General features: G+C 56.2%; 7 protein-coding genes and 1 non-coding gene across 8 annotated transcripts; 4 read left to right on the top strand and 4 right to left on the bottom strand.

The window, feature by feature from the left end:
- Window positions 1-2,233: 2,233 nt before the first annotated feature.
- SLS55_002524 (uncharacterized protein) lies at window positions 2,234-3,147 on the bottom strand (the record flags this gene model as incomplete). Its single annotated transcript, XM_066774005.1, has 2 exons — window positions 2,234-2,467; window positions 2,518-3,147. The coding sequence occupies 2 exons, from the start codon at window positions 3,145-3,147 to the stop codon at window positions 2,234-2,236; spliced, it is 864 nt and encodes a 287-aa protein (XP_066636572.1).
- A 1,549-nt stretch (window positions 3,148-4,696) lies between these two features.
- STE4 (G protein subunit beta) lies at window positions 4,697-6,015 on the bottom strand (the record flags this gene model as incomplete). The annotated part of the gene is made up of 5 exons (XM_066774004.1): window positions 4,697-4,714; window positions 4,771-4,890; window positions 4,949-5,038; window positions 5,112-5,824; window positions 5,901-6,015. 5 exons carry the CDS (start codon window positions 6,013-6,015, stop codon window positions 4,697-4,699), a joined length of 1,056 nt encoding a protein of 351 aa, XP_066636571.1.
- A 1,513-nt stretch (window positions 6,016-7,528) lies between these two features.
- SLS55_002522 (uncharacterized protein) lies at window positions 7,529-8,428 on the top strand (the record flags this gene model as incomplete). The annotated part of the gene is made up of 2 exons (XM_066774003.1): window positions 7,529-8,074; window positions 8,243-8,428. The coding sequence occupies 2 exons, from the start codon at window positions 7,529-7,531 to the stop codon at window positions 8,426-8,428; spliced, it is 732 nt and encodes a 243-aa protein (XP_066636570.1).
- Window positions 8,429-9,249: 821 nt separating this feature from the next.
- SLS55_002521 (uncharacterized protein) lies at window positions 9,250-11,363 on the top strand (the record flags this gene model as incomplete). The annotated part of the gene is made up of 2 exons (XM_066774002.1): window positions 9,250-9,256; window positions 9,484-11,363. The coding sequence occupies 2 exons, from the start codon at window positions 9,250-9,252 to the stop codon at window positions 11,361-11,363; spliced, it is 1,887 nt and encodes a 628-aa protein (XP_066636569.1).
- Window positions 11,364-16,328: 4,965 nt separating this feature from the next.
- Window positions 16,329-17,464, top strand: SLS55_002520 (uncharacterized protein; the record flags this gene model as incomplete). Its single annotated transcript, XM_066774001.1, has 2 exons — window positions 16,329-16,333; window positions 16,411-17,464. 2 exons carry the CDS (start codon window positions 16,329-16,331, stop codon window positions 17,462-17,464), a joined length of 1,059 nt encoding a protein of 352 aa, XP_066636568.1.
- A 587-nt stretch (window positions 17,465-18,051) lies between these two features.
- SLS55_002519 (uncharacterized protein) lies at window positions 18,052-19,038 on the top strand (the record flags this gene model as incomplete). Its single annotated transcript, XM_066774000.1, has 3 exons — window positions 18,052-18,472; window positions 18,541-18,698; window positions 18,790-19,038. The coding sequence occupies 3 exons, from the start codon at window positions 18,052-18,054 to the stop codon at window positions 19,036-19,038; spliced, it is 828 nt and encodes a 275-aa protein (XP_066636567.1).
- Window positions 19,039-19,596: 558 nt separating this feature from the next.
- SLS55_002518 lies at window positions 19,597-19,703 on the bottom strand. Its single transcript has one exon. It is a non-coding gene; the product is annotated as a tRNA-Met (tRNA).
- Window positions 19,704-20,379: 676 nt separating this feature from the next.
- Window positions 20,380-21,769, bottom strand: tsn1_2 (Translin-1; the record flags this gene model as incomplete). The annotated part of the gene is made up of 2 exons (XM_066773999.1): window positions 20,380-21,677; window positions 21,763-21,769. 2 exons carry the CDS (start codon window positions 21,767-21,769, stop codon window positions 20,380-20,382), a joined length of 1,305 nt encoding a protein of 434 aa, XP_066636566.1.
- Between the last annotated feature and the right edge of the window lie 677 nt (window positions 21,770-22,446).

The following is a 22,446-nucleotide window of genomic DNA, read 5'->3' as shown; positions in this document are numbered from 1 at the left end:
GTCAAGGTCAAGAGAGTTGAGCAAGCGACCGTTTGATGCGCATCACACATGCTGCATGAACGGGCTCCACACGGCGCCTTCCCACGTGCCGATGCCTCCACTCGTCACATCGCCTGCATGGCGGTGCACGTCCTCCCACCATCGCCAGCGCCAAACCGTAAGGCCACACAGGCACACCAAGCCATTGTATGACGATGTTGCCACGCCGAAGAAGCACGAGCCTGGACCCTGACCACTGCCATCCCGTCTCCACTCGCCGGCTCCACCCTTATCTCCAGCTCGGCAATCCCGTTAATTGTTGAACCTTGAGTGCTTCCTTGCTTGCGCCCACGATCGGCCACTATCCTTTCCCTCTTCGCAGCACACACATGCGCACCTCCACTAGCTATGCCGGGTGCCCAAGACGGGGCGCCTCGCTACGAAGCGCTGCAGCCTTGTGTCGAGGAGGAGCCCAATGCCAAGCAAATACAGACTGTGTTCCCAATTCTGCCAATTTCCCGGCACTGTCTTGTAGCTTCTATGGTCTATTCTTTTTCCCTTGCTTCGAAAGAGAGCGCCGAAGGAAGTACGAGCGTAGTCACCGAGAGAATACGGCCGGCAGCCACCCAAAAAAGTAAAAGAAAAACGACATTTACGACGACAAAGAGCCTACTTACAATAGTGCGACGAGCAGGTTCCTTTTAGTGCAGCGCAAGGGCTCTCCCTCGCCATCACTTGGCGCTTTTTTGACAGCAGCCGGACTCCCCCACCAGATCTGCCCCTGGAACGCGCCATGGATCCTTCTCCTCTGTTGATTTATTTTTGGGTACAGGGGCGTGGTGCGAATTTGTGCGGTGATGCATGCCATGTGCTGCTGAGGCGACCTGTCGTCGTCGCCCTGTCTCACTTTGCTTTTGGACGGTGTTTGAGAAGGTCTTGTGTGATGGACGGTTACGTGCATGTGGCTGTGCCTGCGTCCTCCTCACCACCCCGGCTTCGCGGAATTTGCCTTCTGAACGCGCGCCGGCGGACTTGGCTTTGATCGGAGACCTACCACAACAGGGAGTCCGCCCGCAACCCAGCCGGCAACAGATACGTAGTACGTCGTCGTAAACTCTACGTCTAAAAATAAGATCTCGCACCTGTCCGTACGCATGTGCCATGCAGCGGCCCAGAGGCGTGGTAGAAACAATGAAGAAGCCAGTCGAATAATCCTGCGCCACGCTCTCAGTGATGGAATTCTGGAAGAACCCGCCATGGTGTATCATGATGCTTGCTCCATAATATTGATAGTGCAGAGAAGTCTAGCTATATAGCAACAAGAATAATACAACAAGTGACAGTAAGATGCCGAATCATGCCATTGACGTATTCCACTATGGTGGATCATAGACGTGAGTGATAGTTCAACGAAAGCAAATCTACACGCTATGACAAATTCAAACCCAAAAAAGTATAGAAAATAAGACCCAACTATGACAGATAACTTTAACACGGCGCGTCGAGCAAAAGGAGAGAAACCCATGACTTATCGCGAGCATGCGATACAGGCGGGGTCCCTTCTATGAGTGGCCCGTCAGAGAAACGCCGTAACGCCAAACACATGAGGTAGCTCAGCAGCGAAATGCCCAAGGTGTGGTGTCTGGCCCGCAGAGGAGTATGAGCCACAGACGGCGGTTTGGGAAGATCAAGGATGCGTGTCGTAATAACAAATACAAGGAAAATGTCATAACAGTGCGATGGAGGAGGGCTAAGCTTTGTCGTGTGCTGCACCCTTGAAAAGGGAAGGAGCGAACAAGATGAAGGACCGAGCTTCTTGCCTGCAGTGGTGTGGTGCGCCTGAAATGAAAACGGGCCGTCCGAGCGAATGCAGGACGGTGATCTTTGACCAAGGGAAGTTACGCTCTCCGTGGCGGGAAATTGCCGGATAATATCGAACGTCCGTGATGGTTCCGGCAACCACCAGCAGTGGTTTGTCCACGGCCGTGAGTACGGCGTAACGGATGGCGCAACAAGCCAGCGCTATAGCTCTGAAGCAGGACCCGTGAGGTATATGACTGCTCGTGTAACTGCGGCAGTGCGAGCATGGCGGACTAGTAAAGAAGCTAGAAGCGAAGCGGTAAATGCGGTCGGTTGGGCAGGCGTTTCATAAGGGCAGGGATCGAAGCGGCCGCGACTCTTAGAAGAGGATTTGATGCCTAGGTGCGTTTAGCGCTTGCTGAGGAAGACGGTTTGTCTCGGAACAAGTGAAGATTTACCTCTGTAATGCGTATTCCAGGCTGACGTCACTCAGCTCCGCGTCGTCTGGAATCTCGTCCATGACCGGCACCAGGCCAGCAAACTTGTCACCGCCACGATACGCAAGAATTGCGGGGACGCCGGCGACATGCATCTCCGCGTCCTCGTAATGGAATTTGATGAACTTGACCATGCCATGTCTCCGGGCGAGAGTGCGCAACGCATCCTCTACCATGGTGCTGATCTCGGACTAGAGTCGGTCAGTGCATGTATCAGAGAGAGAACGGAACAGACACCGACCTTATCGTCATAAATGAAGACCACCACGGTGGTGGCGGATGCAGTCTTCTCAATGGCCTCCAGGTAGCCGTCTGCGTCAACCTGCACGAGGCGGCCATAGGCCCTAGAGCCAGGGCTGCTGGTCCGCGATCTCGAGCGGGACAGAGCACGCTGGCCCTTGGGCTGGCTCTGGAGCTCGCGCAGCCTGTTCTCCCTCCACCGTGCCAGGAACTCATCTTCGCTGCTGCTGGCAGCGCTCTTCTCGCTGAAGGTAGTGTTGGCGCGGTTCTTCCTCACGGCGTCTGCTTTCTTCTCGTCGCTGCTGCGGAACAGCGAGAAGCGCTGGGACTTCTTGGCCTGCTCAAAGGCCTGGGCGTCGGCGATGACGCCCTTAGGGCCGGTGTTGGCGTCGGAGCGCACATTGGGAACGGTGTAGCGAGAACGCATCGTGTCTAGGTCGACGGTGTCGTCGTGGCGGTGGTAGTCGTCGTCGTCGTCGTCGTCGGAGTACTCGCCCTTTTCAAAGAACTGCTCGGAAGGCGATTCGTGTCCGGAGTCCAGGTCAGAGTCGTCGGCGTCTTCAGGGTGCCGGTTGGAGTGGTCTTTGTCTCGGATGAGCTCGTTGAATTCTTCTTGAGCGGCGTTCGACATGGCGAAAGGGGAAAGCCTGAGCTTTCAGAGGGGCGGCAAGCTTATAACGGCAGTGAGAGCAGGGTGGAGGACAGCGTAGGCCCGTTCGCGGCGACAGGGTTGGTCTGTGGCTGGAGGTGATGACAGCGGGCACGGCGCGTCGGAAGTCGCTGAGTGGGCAGGCAGTGCGAGGATCTGTTCTGTGCTCTGGTCGGGGTTTCAGCCAGGCAAGTGCTCTCGAGAGAAGGCCCAGGCAGTGCGCGCTAGCCGGGGTGCCCCACGTGCAGCTTCGAGCGTTGCGTCCGACGTAAGTAAGGCTGAGGGCTGTAAATGGCTCCGGCCGAGGGCTGCGACGTTGACCGGCCAAAGGGGCAGAGGTTGAAACGCCCAAGAGCCCGGCTGCGGGGATCAGGCCCAGCCGCCCACCGCGCCAGACGCGCAACGCCGGCTCGTAACGGTTGTCGCGCGTCGTGCTGCACGTTGCTCCTCCGTCCGCACTGGCCGCTGTCAACAAGACAACAGCGTCAGGGCGCCTGCGCCCAAGCCTCACCACCACCTCCAGCCCAAATTACGAGCGGCTCTTCAACGGCGCGCGCTACCAAACACGGCACGGGTTACATCATGCCACTCGCATGTCCTCATGATCTGCCCTCGCCAGCCCGCCGATTGTTGCAAACCGCCAGAGGTCGCGCGCTGGCCCGCCCCCCGTCGTGCGGCATCCAAGGCAGCGCCCACGGCAAAGCCCAGAGCGTCCCTGCGTGCGCATGACAGATCGTCTCCAACCCCGGCACTTAGCACACGGGCGACTGGGTTTGCTCGCCTGTCCGCCGCCTTCCGATACGGCACCTCGCAGCCGCCCACGCTAGCTGCCGGGGTCCCTGCCTATGCCCACCTTCTCGAGCCCATTCGCTGGATCACCGACTACGTCTTGTATTGTATGGCATTGAACTCAGATTAAATGCATGCTAGCCAACCGCAATGGACACCTCACCATAAGCCACCACCTGTATAGGAGCTGAGTAAAGAAAAGGGAAGAAAAAAGTACTAAGAACATCTCTTGAGAGGAAAAAGACTGCCGAACCGTCCGGGAAATGAGCACTTCTCGACCGAAAGAGCGAGGGATATCGGTGCCCGTTGCCTTGCGCCTTGGTGAAAGAATCCCGTACGTGACGCGCTTGGAGGGTTCGGATGACGGTAGCTGAAGGTACAGGGAATCGCAGCTTTTATTCCAAAGCAGAAAAGAGTAAAGAAAAAAGCGTACCGCCGCCACTGAACAGCGTGGGCCGAAACCACCGACCCGACCCAGACGTCCCACCCGTGTCGAAGAGAAGAAGAAAAAATTAGAGCCGTTTAGGAGTGTACAAGCCGAGACCAGTATGCTCGCCAGTTACTCGTTTGTAATATCGTGCGTAATAGTGAGAAAAGCCGCGTATGATACACACAAAGTATGTTAGCGAGCTTCCCTGTGTGTGCGGTGCGTGAGCGCAGGTAGGTGAGCCACTGTCGGGTCTGCTGGTGCCCGGGGTATTTGGCGCCCGCAACAATCGTCGTTTTAAGAGTTGGGACGGTTTTACGCCCAGATGCGGAGCTACGGAGCAAAGTTAGCCAAGTTGCAGGTTCCATAAGAAACGCGTCAGCACTCACCATCGAGTCCCATGATCCCGTGCAAAGACTCATGGCGTCGTTGCTAACTCCCAGGCAAGAAACACGATTGTCGTGGCCTTGCAGAGTTCCGACCTTCTCGCCGCGAAGAACATCCCACACCTGATTCAGAGTTAGCTTGTGCCTAATATTAAACTTTTCGGCGCAAACTGGTACTGACCTTGCACTCGAAGTCGTCGTAGCCCGCGAACAGCAGCCTGCCGGAGACGGAGAAAGCAACGGACGTGATGCCACACACGGGCTCACCAATCTGAAACATGTGTCAGCACTTCCGAACAAATCTCATGCCCAATCCGGCACGTTCGAGCGAGGCTTCATCTTACGGTGTAACTTTGCAGCTCGCGGTCGGCACGGATATCAAACAGACGGCAGGATGCGTCATCGGAACCGGTGCCGAAAGCATTGCCGTTAGGGAAGTACTGGATGGCGTTGATGTCCGAGTCGTGTGCCGCAAAAGTCTGGACACACTTCTGCTGACGGATATCCCAGAGCTTGGCAAAAGCATCACAGGCACCGGACACGAACTGGTTGTTATCGAGCGGGTTGATAGACAAGCTCATGACATCGCCGAGGTGGTCGGCGAACTCGTGGATTTTCGAGCCCGTCTCAAGATCCCACAAAACGCAAGTCATATCACCCGACGAGGTAAGGATGCGCCGGTCGCTGATGAACCGACAGCAGCTGAGGTAGCCAGAGTGGCCAGAGAGCTCACGCGCGACGCGAGTAGGGCCTTCCCGGGCGGACAGGTTGTAGATGGAGCAGATGTTGTCGAGACCACCGCAGGCGACGAAATTGCCGCTGGGCGAGTAGGCGCAAGTCATCACCCATGACGAGCGCAGCGGGATGGCGTGAACCTTGTTGGTGGTGTAAGCGTCCCAGATGATGAGTTTGCCATCTTGCGACGCGGAGACGAGGTGCCTGCGGTCCGTTGACCAGTGCATGGCGTAGATCTTGGCCAAGTGACCCTTCAAGGTCCGCTTGGTCTTCATCGTCAGTCGGGGCAGCGCCTCAACACGCTGGCGGGCGACATCGCGGACTGCGGCGATAATTAGCATGTGAGGCTCGGCTGGGCCATTGGCGCGGCGCGGACGCGGGCGAGGGTGGGCACATACGGGTGGTGTCCGCGAGCTCATCCTTCTTCCGCTTTATCCGGTCTTTGAGAGCCTCTGCATCGCGCCGTGCGATCTGGATCTTCTGCTGAATGCTCTCGGCATTCAGGTCGGCCATTGCGACGGGTGGGTGCTGGTGAATGGAGGAAGGTCAGGAGGGAGGACGCGGCGTCGGCTGCGACGAGGCACGGAGATCCAGGGGCGGTTGCGACGGGCGGGCTTGCGATGCGGGCGGAGCGAGTGAATGAGCGACTGAAGGTGCGGTCCGCCAACCCGTTCGACGAGCGCGATATAGTTCGGGCGAGCCCTGGAAGTTGACGAGATTCGAGCTGTGGGCGAGCAAGGAAGGTTGGAGTTGAATCGAAGGGAGAGCGGCCGGCTGGAGGGTGCAGGTCGAGCGTTCGCTGCTTACCGTTCCTAGAAGACGCTAGGTCGCGCCCCCTAATTATTAACTACGCGAGAGTCGACGCTGCCGCTCTTGCGCGCTCACTTTATTCAGAACAGCAAGACACCGCCAGCACGCAGCACCCACGCAGCTCGGCGACGGTGCGACCGCTGCGGTGCTCGCGCCGTGCAGCATCCGCAGGCCCTTGAGGGGTGCCGGAGCGTGCAACAGCTTCGCAGAGCTGCAATGCCGGCCTCAAGAGCAATGGCGCTAACGCAGCCAAAGTGGGCCCGGCCGCCGCGTTCAGAAGCAGCCCACTCGCTGATTTTCTCTCACCCGGCCGTCGATCCCTACGCGGCACGGCGTCCGCATTCCCTCCTCCGTCGAACCTCGCCGCCGAAGCCAATCGCGCGAGAACGTCCCCTCACCACCGTCCCAGAGGATGGACCAGACTGCTGCCCGCTGGCTTGCCAAGGCCCTGCCGAAGGTCGAGGTACGCAACGAGGCCCAGAGCCCAGCCGCAACCCACTAGCGGCCCAGCGGAATCGTCCACCCGTCCCGGCTACCTCGGGCTGACTGTTCGCCGCCAGCTCCATGCACACCTAAGCGGAAGCATCGATCGCGACTGTCTGCACGAGATTTGGACACGGCGGAAGCAGGCAGACGACCGCTTCGACCTGCATGACCCCCTGGACGCCATCCCGCCCGGCAAGGTCGACTACGACCTCAACACGTGAGCCGCTTTTTCCTCTTTGCTGCATCGAGCCCGTCGTGGGGTCAAATGAGCTTCTGCATGGGCGCGCTGAGCTCCCACACCTGCCTTCGCTTGGTAAGCCTCAGGCGCCCGTCACACGGCCCAGCAGGCCCGGGAATGAGCTTCTATGCGCGCCCACAGGAATAGACGCTTCTGTGAGACCATGCGTGCGAAGACATGGGCACATCTGGGCTCGCTGTCGGCTTCAGAAGCGAGCGAATCTACATCGCGCCACTCGCACGGCCGGATGGCTGCTTCGGTCCTTTTCACAGGCGTGTTCGTTCCTCTCCTCCGGTTGAACCTCCTGTATTTCCCCCTCATCACAAACATTTTGCAGCAACTGCATTCCAGTTTTCTGCTTCATTATGGAGCTCAAGATGCTTCTCTGCTAAGAGAGAGGGGCTGCCGCGGCTGACTGGTTTTGATGTAGCTTTTTCCCGCTGTTTTCTTCGTACATCTACAAGCTGTGCAGTGACGTTGAAAGTATTAAGTATGCCTGAATACTTCCAGTTTGACTGCAATAACTACTCACCAGCCAGATATTCCACTCTCTCGGTGCTCGAGTCATTCCGTCAGGATAACGTCGTGCACTTGGAACTAAGGACGACGCCACGCGCCATTCCAGACCAGGGGATCACAAAGACGCAATATGTAGAGACGATACTCGCCTGCATCGAGGAGCACAATGCCCGCCCCTTGAACACAATGCATACAGGTCTTATCCTCTCCGTGGATCGCCGCAACTCCTTAGTCGAGGCTGAAGAAGTTATCGGTCTGGCATTGTCATTCCAGTCGAGGGGCGTTATTGGAATCGACTTGTGCGGCGACCCTATGAAAGGCGATGTACGCATCTTCTCCGGGGTGTTCGCTAAAGCCAAGGCTGCGGGCATGAAAATCACTGTCCATTTTGCCGAAGCCGCTGCTTCCTCGACCGACACAGAGCTGTGGACATTACTGAACTGGTACCCGGATCGGATTGGACATGTCATTCATGTGAAAGAAGAAATCCGCAAGAGGATCGTCGAACAAAAGATTGGAGTTGAATTATGCATCAGCTGCAACGTCCATGCCAAAATGATCACGGGAAGCTTCCAGGACCATCACTTTGGGCGGTGGAGGAATTCCGGCGTCGGGGTAGCGTTGTCAGTAAGTGATAAGCCACACTGGACGGCGATTTCAGGCGATGAGTTGACGTTCGCGCTCTAGACGGACGACGTCGGTGTCTTCTGCAGTCCTCTTTCCGAGGAGTATTACCTGGCCATCACACATTTCAACTTGAGCAGAGAGGATGTCAAAGAGCTGTGTGAAGGTGTGGTGGATATCATCTTTGCGAGCGACGAAGAAAAATCCCGACTGCGGAAGCTATATGCATCTTGGGACGGATGGAAGTGAGCGCTTGAGTTTGCGGGAGACCAGGGAGGAGGACTGCGAGCTGTTAGATGCAATAAGAAGCTCGCAGTGCTGAAGTATAGCGTGATGTACGGGCTCGATGTATCGTTTTTGGCTCTCGGTACGCACTGTAGCAGTTGCGTTTTAGCCTGGGGCTTGTTCATAAACCGTTCATGCGAAACGGCGGAGATGGTCTTAGCTGCGCAATCCATCATAGACGTGACGAAACGAAACTATTGACCAGTTCGAACGGAAAGAAATGCTGCGGGTGCACTGTTAATTATCTTTGCAGGGATGCATGTTCTAGAAGGGTTTTGCAAGATGCCTTGCATGAAACCGAAGCCTCTCTCACTTTGGCACACGTGTACATGTGATCGCGCGTATGCGTAAACTTGGCCGAAGTTCTCGCTGACGCCATGACGAATTTCACCCCACCACTTGTGCTGCTTACTACTTCGCACCTTTCCCTTCCTACAAACGCGCGCCAAACCTCAACGCAAGATCACTAGAAAGCATCAACTAGTGAAGGCGCCTTTACAGCCAGCCAGTCCGTCTAGCCATCGGGCAACCGCGTCCCAGATGGCGCCCTCCAGAAGATCCGCGCGACAAACACGGCTGGATTTCACACCGCTGCCCTCCTCGTCGCCTGCTGCTGCACATTTGTCGCCCGATGTACGCAACCGCGCCGCTGCGGTGGATTACACTGGCTCTTCAAGTCCCGTGAAAAGGCGCATGATCGCGCAAAATGATAGCGTTGTCGGAGGTAGGCTTACATTCTAGTGTCCTGTCGAAGGATGAGATATTTTCAATGTGCCCGGCCCCGAATGTCGGGTATGTACTTGGCAAAGCCGTCTGGCGATCCCCTCATGCTACTCATGTTGCGAGACTAGACCTCACACAGGCTCTTCTCTGCATGCATGAGACAGCGATGCCTGTTTGCGCGCCTTCGTAGCTGCCCCAAGCTCTTGCACCAAAGCGACCTTGCGAAAGCTGTTTTGCGCACAAATCTTACATTTTGTACACATTTGAAGCTGACCAAATTCGATTCTCACAAGTAGGAACCACGCAAGCCACCGTGCCAACAAAAATCAAGCACGATCCAGATCTCGAAGGAGACGACAGTAGCGACAGTGACAGCGATCCCGTTCCAAAATCGCAACGAAGGAACAGCGCGTTCCTCACCAGTGGCAAGGCTAAGTCACAGAAGAAGATCACCTTTACCCAGCTGGACGAGCCACTACCAGCTGTCAAAAAAGAGGCCAATCATTCTGGGGACAAAGTACCAGAGAGTGATAGCTCATCTGAAGATATTCCGGTACGCAAGCGGACCCAACCTGCCACGCCGAAGGCTATATCCTCGAAAAGGTCCAGGAAGGGGGATGCTTCGCCGGACAGCTCTCCAGGCTCACTCCCAGCAAGCAAATATGAGACGAGAGCAAGCAAGCGGCGCAGACAGTCTCAAAAGGCAGCTGTAAGCAATTCTGGCGACTCCGAGGAGCTCGACATTGTGGGTGGGCCATCGACGGCCTCAACTCGCGAGTCTGATATTGGTGACCCCGAATCTAGCGGCGACGACATTCTGGCTTCCTCGCCTGGATCAATATCGAGGAGAGGAAGGGGCAAACAATCCTCTCGAGTGTACAGTGATCAGGAGAGTGATGATATCCCTGTGTCGACCAGGAAGAGGAGAGCTCCGGTTTCCGACAGTGAAGACGAACCAGCGGCTCAGAGATCTCGCAAGCGGTCACATTTGGCGGTTCAGCGGGAGCAGGAGGACCTTGCGGAAGACCTCGAATTTCTTGGTTCATCGCCACGGAAGCTAGATGTCCCCCGTAGGCCACGGAACGCGCCAGCGGCGATGAACGCTCGTCAAAGGGCACTGGAAGCGCTCAGGAGACGCCGTGCTGGCGAGAAAGATTCATCTCCAGAAGCTGGAGAGGCACCTCAACCAAGGCGCCACCGTGCTCTATACGACACAGAATCGGAATCTGAGTCGGAATCTAACCAGGATGACGAAGAAGAAACGGACGAAGACGAGGATGAGCCGTCCGATCGGCCACATGCCAGGGTACATCAGGCAACGACAATGGACATGTTTCAGGAGGATGATGATGATGAAAATTTCGTCGTCGAGGATGAAGACGAGACTATTGGGGTCCCTGGTGAGAATGCTACCATACCTCTCGCATTCACCGGCATTAGCCGTGCCAAGGGCAAGGACCTGTTCAAATGCGCAGTGGAATGGATGGTTCAAAAGAAGCTGAATCCGGGGTTTGCGAAGGACGATGAGATTTACAAGCTGACGTTCAGGAAATTGGACGATGAGGTTAAGGGGCTTGCAGGGTCGAAATTCACGTCTTCAGCCTGGACGCGAGACTTCACCAGGGCTCTGCACGCCAGACCACGGTTTGAATCTATCGAAATTAGCGGTTCATCGAGGCTTCTACTCGAAAACCACTGTCAAGCATGCAACCGTCGGACTCATCCGGCCACATGGGATATCATGTTGACGGGGAAAGCTTACAAGGGCGACACTCTCTCTGATTTAGAAGATAACGATTCATCCGACTCAAATGAGTCAGATGATAGCGATTCGGATGATGAGGACCGTCGCTCTGTAGATGCGAACGGGCACTCACTCCCGCCGGTATCTGCAGTCTTCCACGTTGGCGTACACTGCAAGACCAACGCAGAGACAGCCCATACCCTGACACACTGGCGTTGGCATCTGTACGATTGGGTCAAGGACCATCTGCTGATGCAGGGTCACCTTGATGCGGAGAAAATCGTGGAGCGCGACGGATGGAAGACCAAGAAGAGAATGAAGTATGCGAACAAAGTCGTGGATGAAATGGAGGCGAATGGGGACATCAAGAAACTATGGCACGATTTCAGGGCCACTATCAATACTGCCAGGGAAGCCAAGGTGAGTTCGTAAGCTTTACCATGCGTCAAGTCAGTTTCTAACCGTACCTCAGCAAGCTGGTTCGAGTCGGTTCACTAGATGAGCCAGGGTCTCAGTCAAAGCAACCGGGCTCTATGCACGCCCTTGAATCGAACACTCTTCGGGCATTCTGGTGTCTTCGTGCCGACCATTGGAATTGGGGCCCCTTGGTTTCGAGAAATGCAAATAGACTTGGAAGAGAGTGGCAGAAATACATGGGATGGTTTACATTTAGGGCTGAGTGGGCGGCTTCTTTTCTTGTTCCATTCTTTTATGCACAGACTGCTTGATAAGCGGGGAGTCTATGGAAGCCTTTACACTCATAGTTTCTTTGAAGGGGTATCCATATTGCCGTCATAACCTTGGATTGGCGAAACCTAGTCTTATAACTCAACGCACCCGTCACCCTGCGTATGCTTGGGGCGCCAAACTTCATTACGAGATTGCTGGGCCACTTTTTCTTCTTTCTGAATCCTAATACCATTTCCCTAAAGATTGGTCGATGATAGGAGGCTAACAACACTGCCGTTCTTTACCCTACACCGGTGCCCTTCTTCTCATTATTCCGTACGATCGTTGGGTGTTGGTTTGTCGTCCATGCTGAACTACATGAATCCCAACGTCATTTAGTGGGTTTCTTGGCACAGTGGTGTGGCCCGCCATCACCATGCCGTTCTTCCTCCGTCTTTCTTAGACCGCACACGGAGTCCAGGATGCGCTTCCTCACCGGGGTAAGCCACTCCCGGCACTGCCTCCGGCTGCAGCACCCTCGCCGCTGCCGCTGCCTCTGGTCCGAGCGATCAGGCTGACACGAACGGGCTCGGTGGGGCCTTGAGCCATCAGCTCGTCGAGGCCGAGGTCGCGCCAGGCGGGCTGGCGCTGTTTCTGGGTGGCGCGCTGGATACCGAAGGCGGCGTGCTGGTCGGGCACCACGTCATCCTCGTCTTCTGGGTTGATGGGCTGATGCTGCGGCGGCACGTAGATCTCCTCGGGCAGCAGCGGCGTGCGCGTGAACTCCTCGAATAGGTCGGCGAAGCGAGGCTGCGGGAGGTGTAGGTAGGTGCGGGAGGAGTCGCGCGACTGGGATGAGGTTAGCGGGGAGATATGTGGTTTGGGTATGAAAGTGGCTGGGCAACGGAACGTCAGGTGACGGGTACGCCAGTAGTCGCATTGGAGGCCTACCATGGTGGATTGGTTTGAGCGTTGGGCACGTAGGGTGGTTGTTTTGCGATCGAAACCAGTAGGTCGGAGAGCTGGGTTTATGCTCGGAAGGGCAGGCAAGGCCCAACAACACTAGGCTCGGTGGTTCAGACACGCCGCCTGCGGAAGATTGGACGCAGCACGGAGTTTCGCGAGCGTTTGGTCCTCTCGCGGTCCTCCAGGTAGGCCCTGATGCGGATCTTGATTGCCCAGGCTGGCTGCAGTTGGATGGTTAGGACGGTCCAGAGGTAGGCGCGAATCAAAGCGGTCTTGAGGGTCATGACGGGCAAACATGTGACTGGGAGTGTGCATGACAAGCAGACAAACACTTGGAATAGAAATATAGAAGATGGCGGATGTGGAGGGCTAGTGTTCTTATTTGAAAAAGTTCCCACAGCCACGTCGTTTGCAGTTAGGGCTGTGGAGCAGTGCTCACGGAATGGAGGCTCAGCGGTACGCGCAATTGGGGCTGACTAGAGGAAGTAACGAGAGAACTCAAGCGTACCAAGCCGGGTTACCCACGGAAGCGGCGCAAGTTCCTCGCAGCGAGCGCGACGAGGTAGGCGGAAGACTCGGAATGACAGTGCCGGTATCCGATCAGCAGGCCAAGGTGGTCTTGTGGTTCGACTTGGCTGCCGCGCGGATTCAAGTCCAAGGGCAGAGTGGTGTTCCGTTGGATGTTTGGTGCACCTCAAGTTAGCGCGTCGGTGGGGCGCAGCGTCTGGGCTCCAAACTGCGCAGGTGGTCGCTCCACCCGCGCGTGCAGTAGCCGGATGCGCAACCCAGGCGCTTCGCCCGCCGCAGCGGCCCACACCAGCAGTTGGCGCCAAGCCTCGGGCCGACCTCGCTTAGGAATTCTCGCACTGTGGATAGCGCAAATCGACCCAACGCGACACGCAGAAACGACGACCTCCGAGACGACCACGACGGTAACCCTGCCCCTCCGGACGAGCTTCTTTCAACGAGTGCGTGTTGCTGCTTGCCGTGCTCTTGCGCTGCTGCATTTATTCTAACCCGGCTCCCGCTGCAGACACCTCCGTCCCACGACACCGACAACTCGCAACCATGGCCCACGAGACCGTCTACTTCTCCCGTCCCCGTACCTACGGCAAGGGCGCCCGCGGCTGGTACGTCTGAACCCGGCAGAAGATGGCGTCGATGGAAAGGACCAAGGCAGCTTTATACGCCCAAGCCGGGGCAAGGGAGGGGAGAGCACCTTGATGGAAGCGATCGAGATACCATGATGGGCGCCCGTTGAATGATTCGCTGACGGATCCTGCTTATAGCCGCGTCTGCACCCACAAGGCCGGTCTGATCCGCAAGTACGGCCTCAACATCTGCCGTCAGTGCTTCCGTGAGAAGTCCACCGACATTGGCTTCGTCAAGGTACGAATATTTCCCGCCCATGTTGAACAAGGGCCCACCAACCAATGCGACACGTGTCGGAACGAAGTTTCTGGGAAATGTGGTGCAAAAAACGGCGCTTGCGAATTGATGGCTGACTTCTGGCGCAGCACCGGTAAACTGGTTACGGGAAAGAAGAGATGAGCTGTCTGGGGGGTTATCTTTGGGAAACAGTCATGAGCGGTCATGGGCTATAAAAGCGTACGCGAGTGACGCAAAAATGAAGTTTCCTTCATTCTATGGGCCTTGCTTCACGACCTGCGATGAAAGCTCGCATTGCTCCGTGGGCTGGATTCACTGCAATAGGAATTCAGTTCTCCGTCTCGATCCCCGTTTTCACTGGCAATGAACTCAATGCAGCATCTTTGACGCACTCATCTGAGGAATTGCGTTGCGGCCCTTTGTATCCAACCCACTGTCCATCATGCAAACAAGGAAATCCACAGGCAAGAATAGCACGAGGATCATACTCGCCCAACGCCCTGGGAAATGAGCAACGGCCTGTCAAGGTCCATGCCTGCGCTACAGTGCTGCTTTATGGATGCTTTTTTGAATGAATCACTCCGCAGTTCCATCGAGCCAATTACTTATCTCCCTTGCGGACATCCCCAGCAGATTGCGGCCCGCTTCGTAGTCAGGCCGTACTTTTGAATCTTACTATCGCGGCCTGCTTATTCACTTGTAAGAATCCACGCGCCGTCAGCGCCATCTAGTTCAGAACGTAACTTGACCAAAGCAGTCACGTTATGCAGGGTAATCCAACGGCAAAAGGTACAGGGACTCGCACGCACGCACGCACTGCACGAGACGTAGGGGCAGGCGACGAGCAGGTAATGCAAACATTAAGCGTGCGCCTACCTTCAACATCATCCACCACGCTGACTGAGTTGCTGCGACAAACAAATTCATCACGGGGATTGAAGTTTCACCTTCACCGTGCGCAACAACTATGGCTCCGGTGGATCTCCCCAGCCTTGTCCGCCGGGGCGCGAGCAGCTTGGGCTACGCAGGTTGGCGTTTTATGAACTTGACATGCCCCTCCCCCTCCACTGCCGTGCCGACTGGGGCTCTTACAGCTTCATTGAGCTCACTTGTCACTCTGAGTGATTTCAACGGCACGGCCAGCGTATCGTCAATCACCCGCCCACCACCTTACCCAGCTACGCTTGTGACAGAGCTACCGGGTCCTTCAACTTCGCAGGCACGTTCAACTATTACGGGCTTCACAACTGAGACTACCACACGAACACTCTCACTTTCAGGACCGCCGAACACTACTACGCTGTTTGTGACCATGGCCAGTAACGATACCGATACTACTACTATCTTCACGGCCGTCACTGCCCCACCGATTGACCTGTCCATGCAGACACTTCCGCTTTCGAGAGCGGTTGACACCAACACTAGGAGACGCTCTACGACGGTGACTATCACGCGGTTCCCAACCCCGACCATCTACACGACCATAACCCTCACCTGGTTCCCACCCCCTTCCACGACTACGATTACAGAGTTCACGACTCAGCTCCTATCGACAGCGACTGCGACTCCAGCGCCAGACAATCCCCATGGAGTCCACGGTAGTGGCGGCAATGACAATGATCCTCCCCCCAGCTTCGCGCACACCAGCGCGTCACTCACCACAAGCTTCCAAAGCACTAGCTTAAGCATCCCCAGCACAAGCTTATCGTTCTCGTTCTATCTCACTGCTGGCCTCCCCACTGCCTCGTTGCCGGACAGCCCAACTACCAGATACATCCCATCCTTCAGCTCCGGCCCGACCCACACAAGCCAGCCTAGTTACTCAGCCGTCGCCGGTACTGGCAAGGGTTCCGCCGAACAGGAGAAGTCTATTACGACGATCGTGGGTACGGTATGCGGAGCTGTCACATTTGTCCTGGCACTGTTTGCAGTGGGCGCCTGGTGGATGCAGAAAAAGGGTGCGAAGAAGACCAAGAAGGCTAAGAATGAGAGGTCGGGATCGACAGTGACGAGTGGCAAAGGGGCATCGACAAAGGCTACGTGGATGAGCGGTGGGCTCGGAATAGGTGAAAGGGAGGTGTGAGCATGGCAGAGAGTCAGGTGTTGCTGTGGGTAGTAGGCGTTCGGATTTGGCTTGAATTATATTTGCAGCCACACAATGATACACACTTTAACCCGTTCTAGAGCCAAGTAGGGCTAGGCCATCTTGACGAAGCAGGCGCTGCGGGGTAGGCGTCTATTTATCCACCGGTATCATCCGGAATCTGAATCGCGCACCTGTTTATTTACGCCTGACTTTTTCTCCTCCGTCCCCGCCATGCAGATCGGATTGACTTTCGCAGGCACACAAAGCGATGAGCATGCAGACGCAGGATGATGTAACCAACGAGGGGCAGCAGGACCCCCACCCCGCTTCCTCCTCGCACAACAACAACAACAACCCCACCGCCGCCAGCGTCCCGCTCTCGTCGATTGCGCCAGCCCTCGTGCTGGGCGGCGCAGGTCTCAGCAACCAGCTGCACCCGAACCCAGCATCGTTGCCGGCACGGCACATGGTGCGGCGCGCGCTGGACCTGGGCTTTTGCGCCATTGATACGTCGCCATATTACGGCCAGTCCGAAACCCTCATTGGCGACGCCCTCGCGCAGCCGGATTTGATTGCCGCCCACCCGCGCGACAGCTTCCTGCTGATGACCAAATGCGGCCGTGTTGCCGCCGACCGCTTCGACTACTCGCCCGCCTGGATCCGCCAGTCGGTGACGCGGAGCCTGGACCGTCTGCACACATCCTACCTCGACGTCGTCTTCACCCACGATGTCGAGTTCGTCACCGTCGACGAGGCCGTCGCCGCTGTGGGTGAGCTGTTCGCGCTCAAGGATGAGGGGAGGGTGCGGTACGTGGGCATCTCTGGCTACCCTCTGCCACGCCTGGTCGAAGTGGCCAGGGCGGTGCGCCGGCGTCACGGACGCCACGTCGACGCGGTGCAGGTCTGGGGCCAGTTGACGCTGCAGAACACGGTGCTGTTGGACGAGGGTGGCTTGGCGGACCTCAAGGCGGCGGGCATCGACTGCGTCTTCGCATCCAGCCCACTGGCCATCGGTCTGCTGAGGAAGAAGGGCGTACCGGTCGGCGAGCTGGGCGATTTCCACCCTGCACCTCCGGGCCTGCGCGAAGCTGCGGCACACGCCTCCGAATACGTCGAGCAGAGGGATACCAAGCTGGCCGAGTTGGCGCTGAAGTATGCCGTCGCGCAGGGTTTGGCTGCGGGGCAAGAGATGGGGCTGAGGTTGAGCACCATCCTGGGCGGAGGCACCACGCTTGAGATAGAGGACAACTGGGAGGTTGGGAGCACCATCGTCGGTCGGCACGGGGCCAGGAAAGGAGCAACAGAGAACGGGAAGGGAGGGGAGGAAAGGCTAAGCGGACTTCTCACGGAGCATGAGCTTGACTTGGTCAAGGGGACAAGGGGAATACTTGGGCAGTGGCTGAACCACAGTCTAGGGAGTTGATCGAAGAAGAACTAAACAAGAAATCAACTACGTCTTCACCCTACAGAATCCGACCAACACTTGCTATTGCGCGTCATCAGTGACAAGTGAGTGGCTATCTAGCACTCGGTATTGCTAATGCCTTGCCCATGTCCGATTCAACGTTTGTCCAAACCTTACCGCACTGGCGTTGGCTACTCACCTCACTGTGTATTTTGAAATGGCAATGCCACAGAGAAGTGGTGACGTGTTGCACTGGAATCAGCAAGCGCAGAATCCCCGCACGGGAGCGAGGCCGAGGGCGAGACCGAAGGTGGCTTGGAGTCGCAGTTGTGGTTCAGCATGGAAGGATTTATCGCCGCTAAATCCGTCTCACAGCTGCCTGTCCGCCCCTGCTCGGGCAACCGCACCGGCGATTGGCTTAGGCGATTCTTGTTGCCTGGTTCGTGTCGCATGCAGTACGGAGTTATCCATGCATAACGGAGTTTAGTCTTTCCCCTAACGGTACATATATAAAGAGCAGACAGCGAGGAATGACTTCCAGTCTCATCAGTATTCCTTGAAACCATTCAATACCCTCGTGGACACACACCCCAAAACACGCGACAATGGCAATCTTTCTCACTGGAGGAGCTGGCAAGACTTCAAGCCGCGTCGCCTCGCTGCTGCACGATGCAAATATCCCTTTCGTCCTGGGCTCTCGCAGGGGCGCCTCCGCAGCTCCAGCAGGCATGAAAGCCGTCAAGTTTGATTGGCTGGACGACTCGACCTACAAGAACCCTTTCGAGCACGCCCTTTCCAACGGAGAGACCATCAATGCCATCTACCTGGTTGCACCCGAAACCCAAGACGTTGGTCCGGTGATGAATGCGTATATCGATTATTGCGTCAAAGAGCATCGCGTCAAGAGATTTGTTTTGATGGCCGGGAGCTCTTCCGAACCGGGCGGATGGCATGTCGGCAAGGTGTGGCAACACCTGCTTGACATCGGCGTCGAATACGCCGTCCTGCGTCCATCTTGGTTCATGGGTGCGCCTTTCTTTTTTTCTCTTTTTCCCTCCGTAATGGTGCCGGTCATTGCTGACTCGGCTGAACAGAGAACATGTCCGAGGGATGGTCGCAGGCAGCCGTCAAAAGCGGACGACTCGTCACTGCTTGCGGAGACGGCAAGATCCCTTTCATCAGCGCCGATGACATCGCCGCCATGATCTTCCATACGCTCACCGATGAGAGACCACACAATACTGCCTACCGTGTACTGGGACCAGAGTTGTTGACACATGATGATGTATGCCATCTCTCTCACACCAGTCTTGAATATTCATACTAACCCCGATGAAATGCAGATCGCACAGAAGCTTAGCAAGATGCTTGGACGTGAGATCGTCAATATGAAGCTCACTGGAGAAGAGCGAAAGAAGGGGCTTCTGGAATACGGTATGGCCGAGCACTTCGCCGACTTTCTTACGGAGCTTGAGCTCATGGCAGCGAGGGGTGAAGAGGCACACGAAGGTAATGATGTGGAGAAAGTCACTGGTCGACGCCCTCAAAGCTTTGATGATTTTGCTAGGAAGAACAGAGCAGCATGGGACTAGGCAGTTGAAGGCGGTTGGCATCAGCTTCCTAGTGTGCCAAAAGTCAATTTTATTCTGTGAAATGATGGTATCAACTGGATCCTCGATTGGACTTTTTCCCCTCAAGAACTAAGTACCGAGCCACCTATCTATGATGCCGCCAATGTCGCTGGAAAAGCTTGTATATCCCAGCCCTCTATCGAGGAGCACCAATCTACACGCGTTTTCCGATTCTCATTTTTCTCCAATGTAATAATAATGTAAGAGCAGGATGATGTGGTAACTTTACATTTCCATGATGCAGTGTTCGCTTGTCTAGGACAGTTCCGATTCCATACCCTTTCCGAACGTGGGGTCGAATGGAGAATAGAAGGATCGAGCCACACCTCTGCTATTTATGAACGCCATACATTGCCGGAGGCAAGGTCAACCAAAATCACAGTGCCCGTTCAAGCGCAGACCATTGATGAATGCGGTAGAATGGGGGGAAAGAAAGAAAAGGCCCCCATCCGCACCTGTTACCGCCGAACAAAAAGCTAATAGAGCAAAAAGGGAACCATCCATCGGAGGCAAAAGAAATGTCCCTACGCAGAATCGAACTGCGGACCTTCGGATCACTACCTCTGAGAGGAAGTCACACTGCCGTAGTATGAGACCGACGTCATAACCGACTAGACCACAGAGACTTGATGGGAAGTCTGAAGACTTCTTCTGTGTTGTGGATGGCTGAGCCATCCTAATCTTGGATAAATTTTCGTTTTTGCAAGTTATATTCTACAATACCAGGGGGCTCTCTATTGACATAGAGGAGATGCGAGTGGGAAAGATAAAACTTCACGGACGGGCAGGCTGTGCGAATCATAGCAGCATCGCGGAAGTGGGATAGTGTTTAAGGGGTAGTTGCTTTCAGGGCCCGGTCGCCCAAAATAGCGTAGCGGGAGAACCGTTGAAAATGTACTTGCTCACTGAACAGTAACGACACGCATCGCCCTCGTGACTCTCAAGACACTAACGATGTAAGAGCTATTGAATAGGAGGTCTGAGACTTTCTAAACTTTGACCAGACGCAGTCGGAACTGAACCTCCATCCAAAGCTTCGATAAATGTCAGCCAACAATGAGTATTACGTCAGGGCCTTCGTTCAAGTGTGCCAAATTAAGTCAATTTGCAGGTCTAAGAATGCTCCTGGGAACGCACCACCTCCGAAACCAGTTTTCCACCTATATAGCGCCAACCAAATGCAATCAGATCCACAGACGCCTCGCAATGCCAACATTCTCCAAGCAGGTGATACCTTTCAGATCCCTTTGCTTCCGATCCATCAGCATATCCTGCCTTGCATGTTACCGTAAGTGGATCCGCTCATCCCACAATCTCGTCCCAGTCCGGCGTAACGACGAACTTGCCGCAGACCTGACCAACGCTCATGGCCTCACCACCATCCCTACCCACTCTTTGCTCCTCTGGAATGACCTTTGTGACTATAATGTCCTGAAGGAAAGAGGCGTCCATTCCCATGCAGAGCTCCAGGCTGGTGCCACCCCAATCTAACGTCGTGCGCCCGCTCTGGTGGACGCGCAACTTTCCGACCGCACCCGATGCGAGTTGAGCGGGGAGCTCAGGACTCACGGTGTCGATGCCTGCTGCATCGTCTTCGGGCTTGACGGGGGTGTTCGAGTGGGTTTCGGGAGTGGCAAGGTCGACCGGGTTGCTACGGGACGTGGCTTCGGGTGACGGGGGCTCCTTCTTGACTGACTCGTCGACCATAAGGCTAGGCAGTACGGGCGGAAGTTGGAAAAGATAGGCACGATCCTTTTTCTTGTCGACGGGCTGTTCCTGCTTCGGAGCCTCGGCGTCTGCCATAGCAGTATCACCACCGGCGTCGGCGTCGGGGGTGGCAGCCGCAGGCAGAACAATTTCGCCAAGTTCATCTGCAAGAACCTTCATGCTCTGTTCATGGCGCTCTTGCTCTTGCTTGTCTTCTTCGCTGACGAGTGCTGCGCGGACGTCCCGGAAACGCGGCTTTCTGCGCTGCTTGATCCTTGGTTTTGTCTTCTTCGACAGTTCTGGGGAGGAAGGTGCATCTTTGACGGGCTCCTCGGGAACGTCTGACGGCACAACGGCTGGCTCGTCGCTTGGCTCGTCCTTAATCGTGACAAGGCCTTCCTCGTCTTCATATCCCCAGGCTCCTTTCCAGCGACCTTGAGATCCAGTGACCTCGACATCCTTCGCTTTGCCCTTGCCCTTCCGAGGCGATGACGTGTCCGGCTCAGTTTTGATCTCCGGGTCTCCTGGGGCCTCTGCTGTGATTTTGCGGGGCGCGTTCTCGTGTTCTCTGCGGCGAATGCGGATCGGAGCGAGCCCAGGGGTGTTGAGCCTAGTTCTGCTGCGCCTTGATCGCGAAAGGCCGCCTGCCATCTCAACGCCCCCGTCTTCATCATCACTGACGAGATTGATCGTTTCGATGTTATCTACATCTTGGCGGGGTCCCAATATTTCGATCTCGGGATCAGACGAGATGTAGCCCTCTTCGTCAACGTCTTCAGACTTAACCCCCTCGTTTTCGCCGTCCGGCCTAATGGCTGTGCGCTCGCGCTTGACTCTACCCTGATGGGAGGCTCCGAAGGTCTTTCCGCGATGAATCATACGCGAGCGGTTCTCTGCGGCGCAAAATTAAGATCAGAGGGGTGTAGACCAAAGCAGAAAGTGACAGCTCACCGTTAACAGTGCCGGAGGCAAAGACACCGCCCATATCTTGCCTCAAGCTTGCCTCAAACCCTCTTTGACCCATGTATCCACCACGGCCACCCCGCCCACCACGATCTCCCCTACCACGTCCCCTGCCACGGTCTCCTCTGCCGCGACTAGCCTCGTTGTTAAGTTCGTGAAGCCTCTCCCTCCTCTTTCTCTCAGCCTCGGCCTCCAAGGCCTCACGTTCCTCCTTGCTTCTGCGGCCCTTGAAGGTGGGCATCCGCGCACCTGCCTTTTTGCCGCCACGAGTCGCACCGATCGATGGCGCAGGCGAACCAGTAGGGGTTTGTGAGCCGAGGACTGAGGATATGCGGGCATCGTCAGGGCGCGATGCGCCAGCGCTGGTGTCAGCTGCAGCATTGGTGTGGGTGGGCTCGGTGGTGGTGGTGATGTCGGCGTCGGTCATAGAAACATCGGCGGTGCTGACGGTTGCCGCAGCGCTCGCATTGGGCGCAGAGTCATCCTTCGGAACGAATAGAGAGTCTTCTTCGGCGGCATTGGGCTCTTTCGCTGGAGACGGCGCGGTGTTCTGGGGTGGTTCTTGGGCGGCTGCGGCCTGCGCGGCGCCACGACCGCCGCGGCCGCGGGAGCTGGAACCCCGCGCACGCCTGGCGCCCCGTCCCCTCGTGGTTCCGTCGGCCTTGGGTGGCATGCTGGCGCTCAGAGTTGCAGTGTGCT

This window comes from Diplodia seriata (assembly GCF_021436955.1).
Source record: "Diplodia seriata strain FDS-637 chromosome Unknown scaffold_2, whole genome shotgun sequence".
Classification (NCBI taxonomy): domain Eukaryota; kingdom Fungi; phylum Ascomycota; class Dothideomycetes; order Botryosphaeriales; family Botryosphaeriaceae; genus Diplodia; species Diplodia seriata.
The sequence above is the reverse complement of the archived record's forward strand: the minus strand, read 5'-3'. Positions and strand labels throughout refer to the sequence as shown.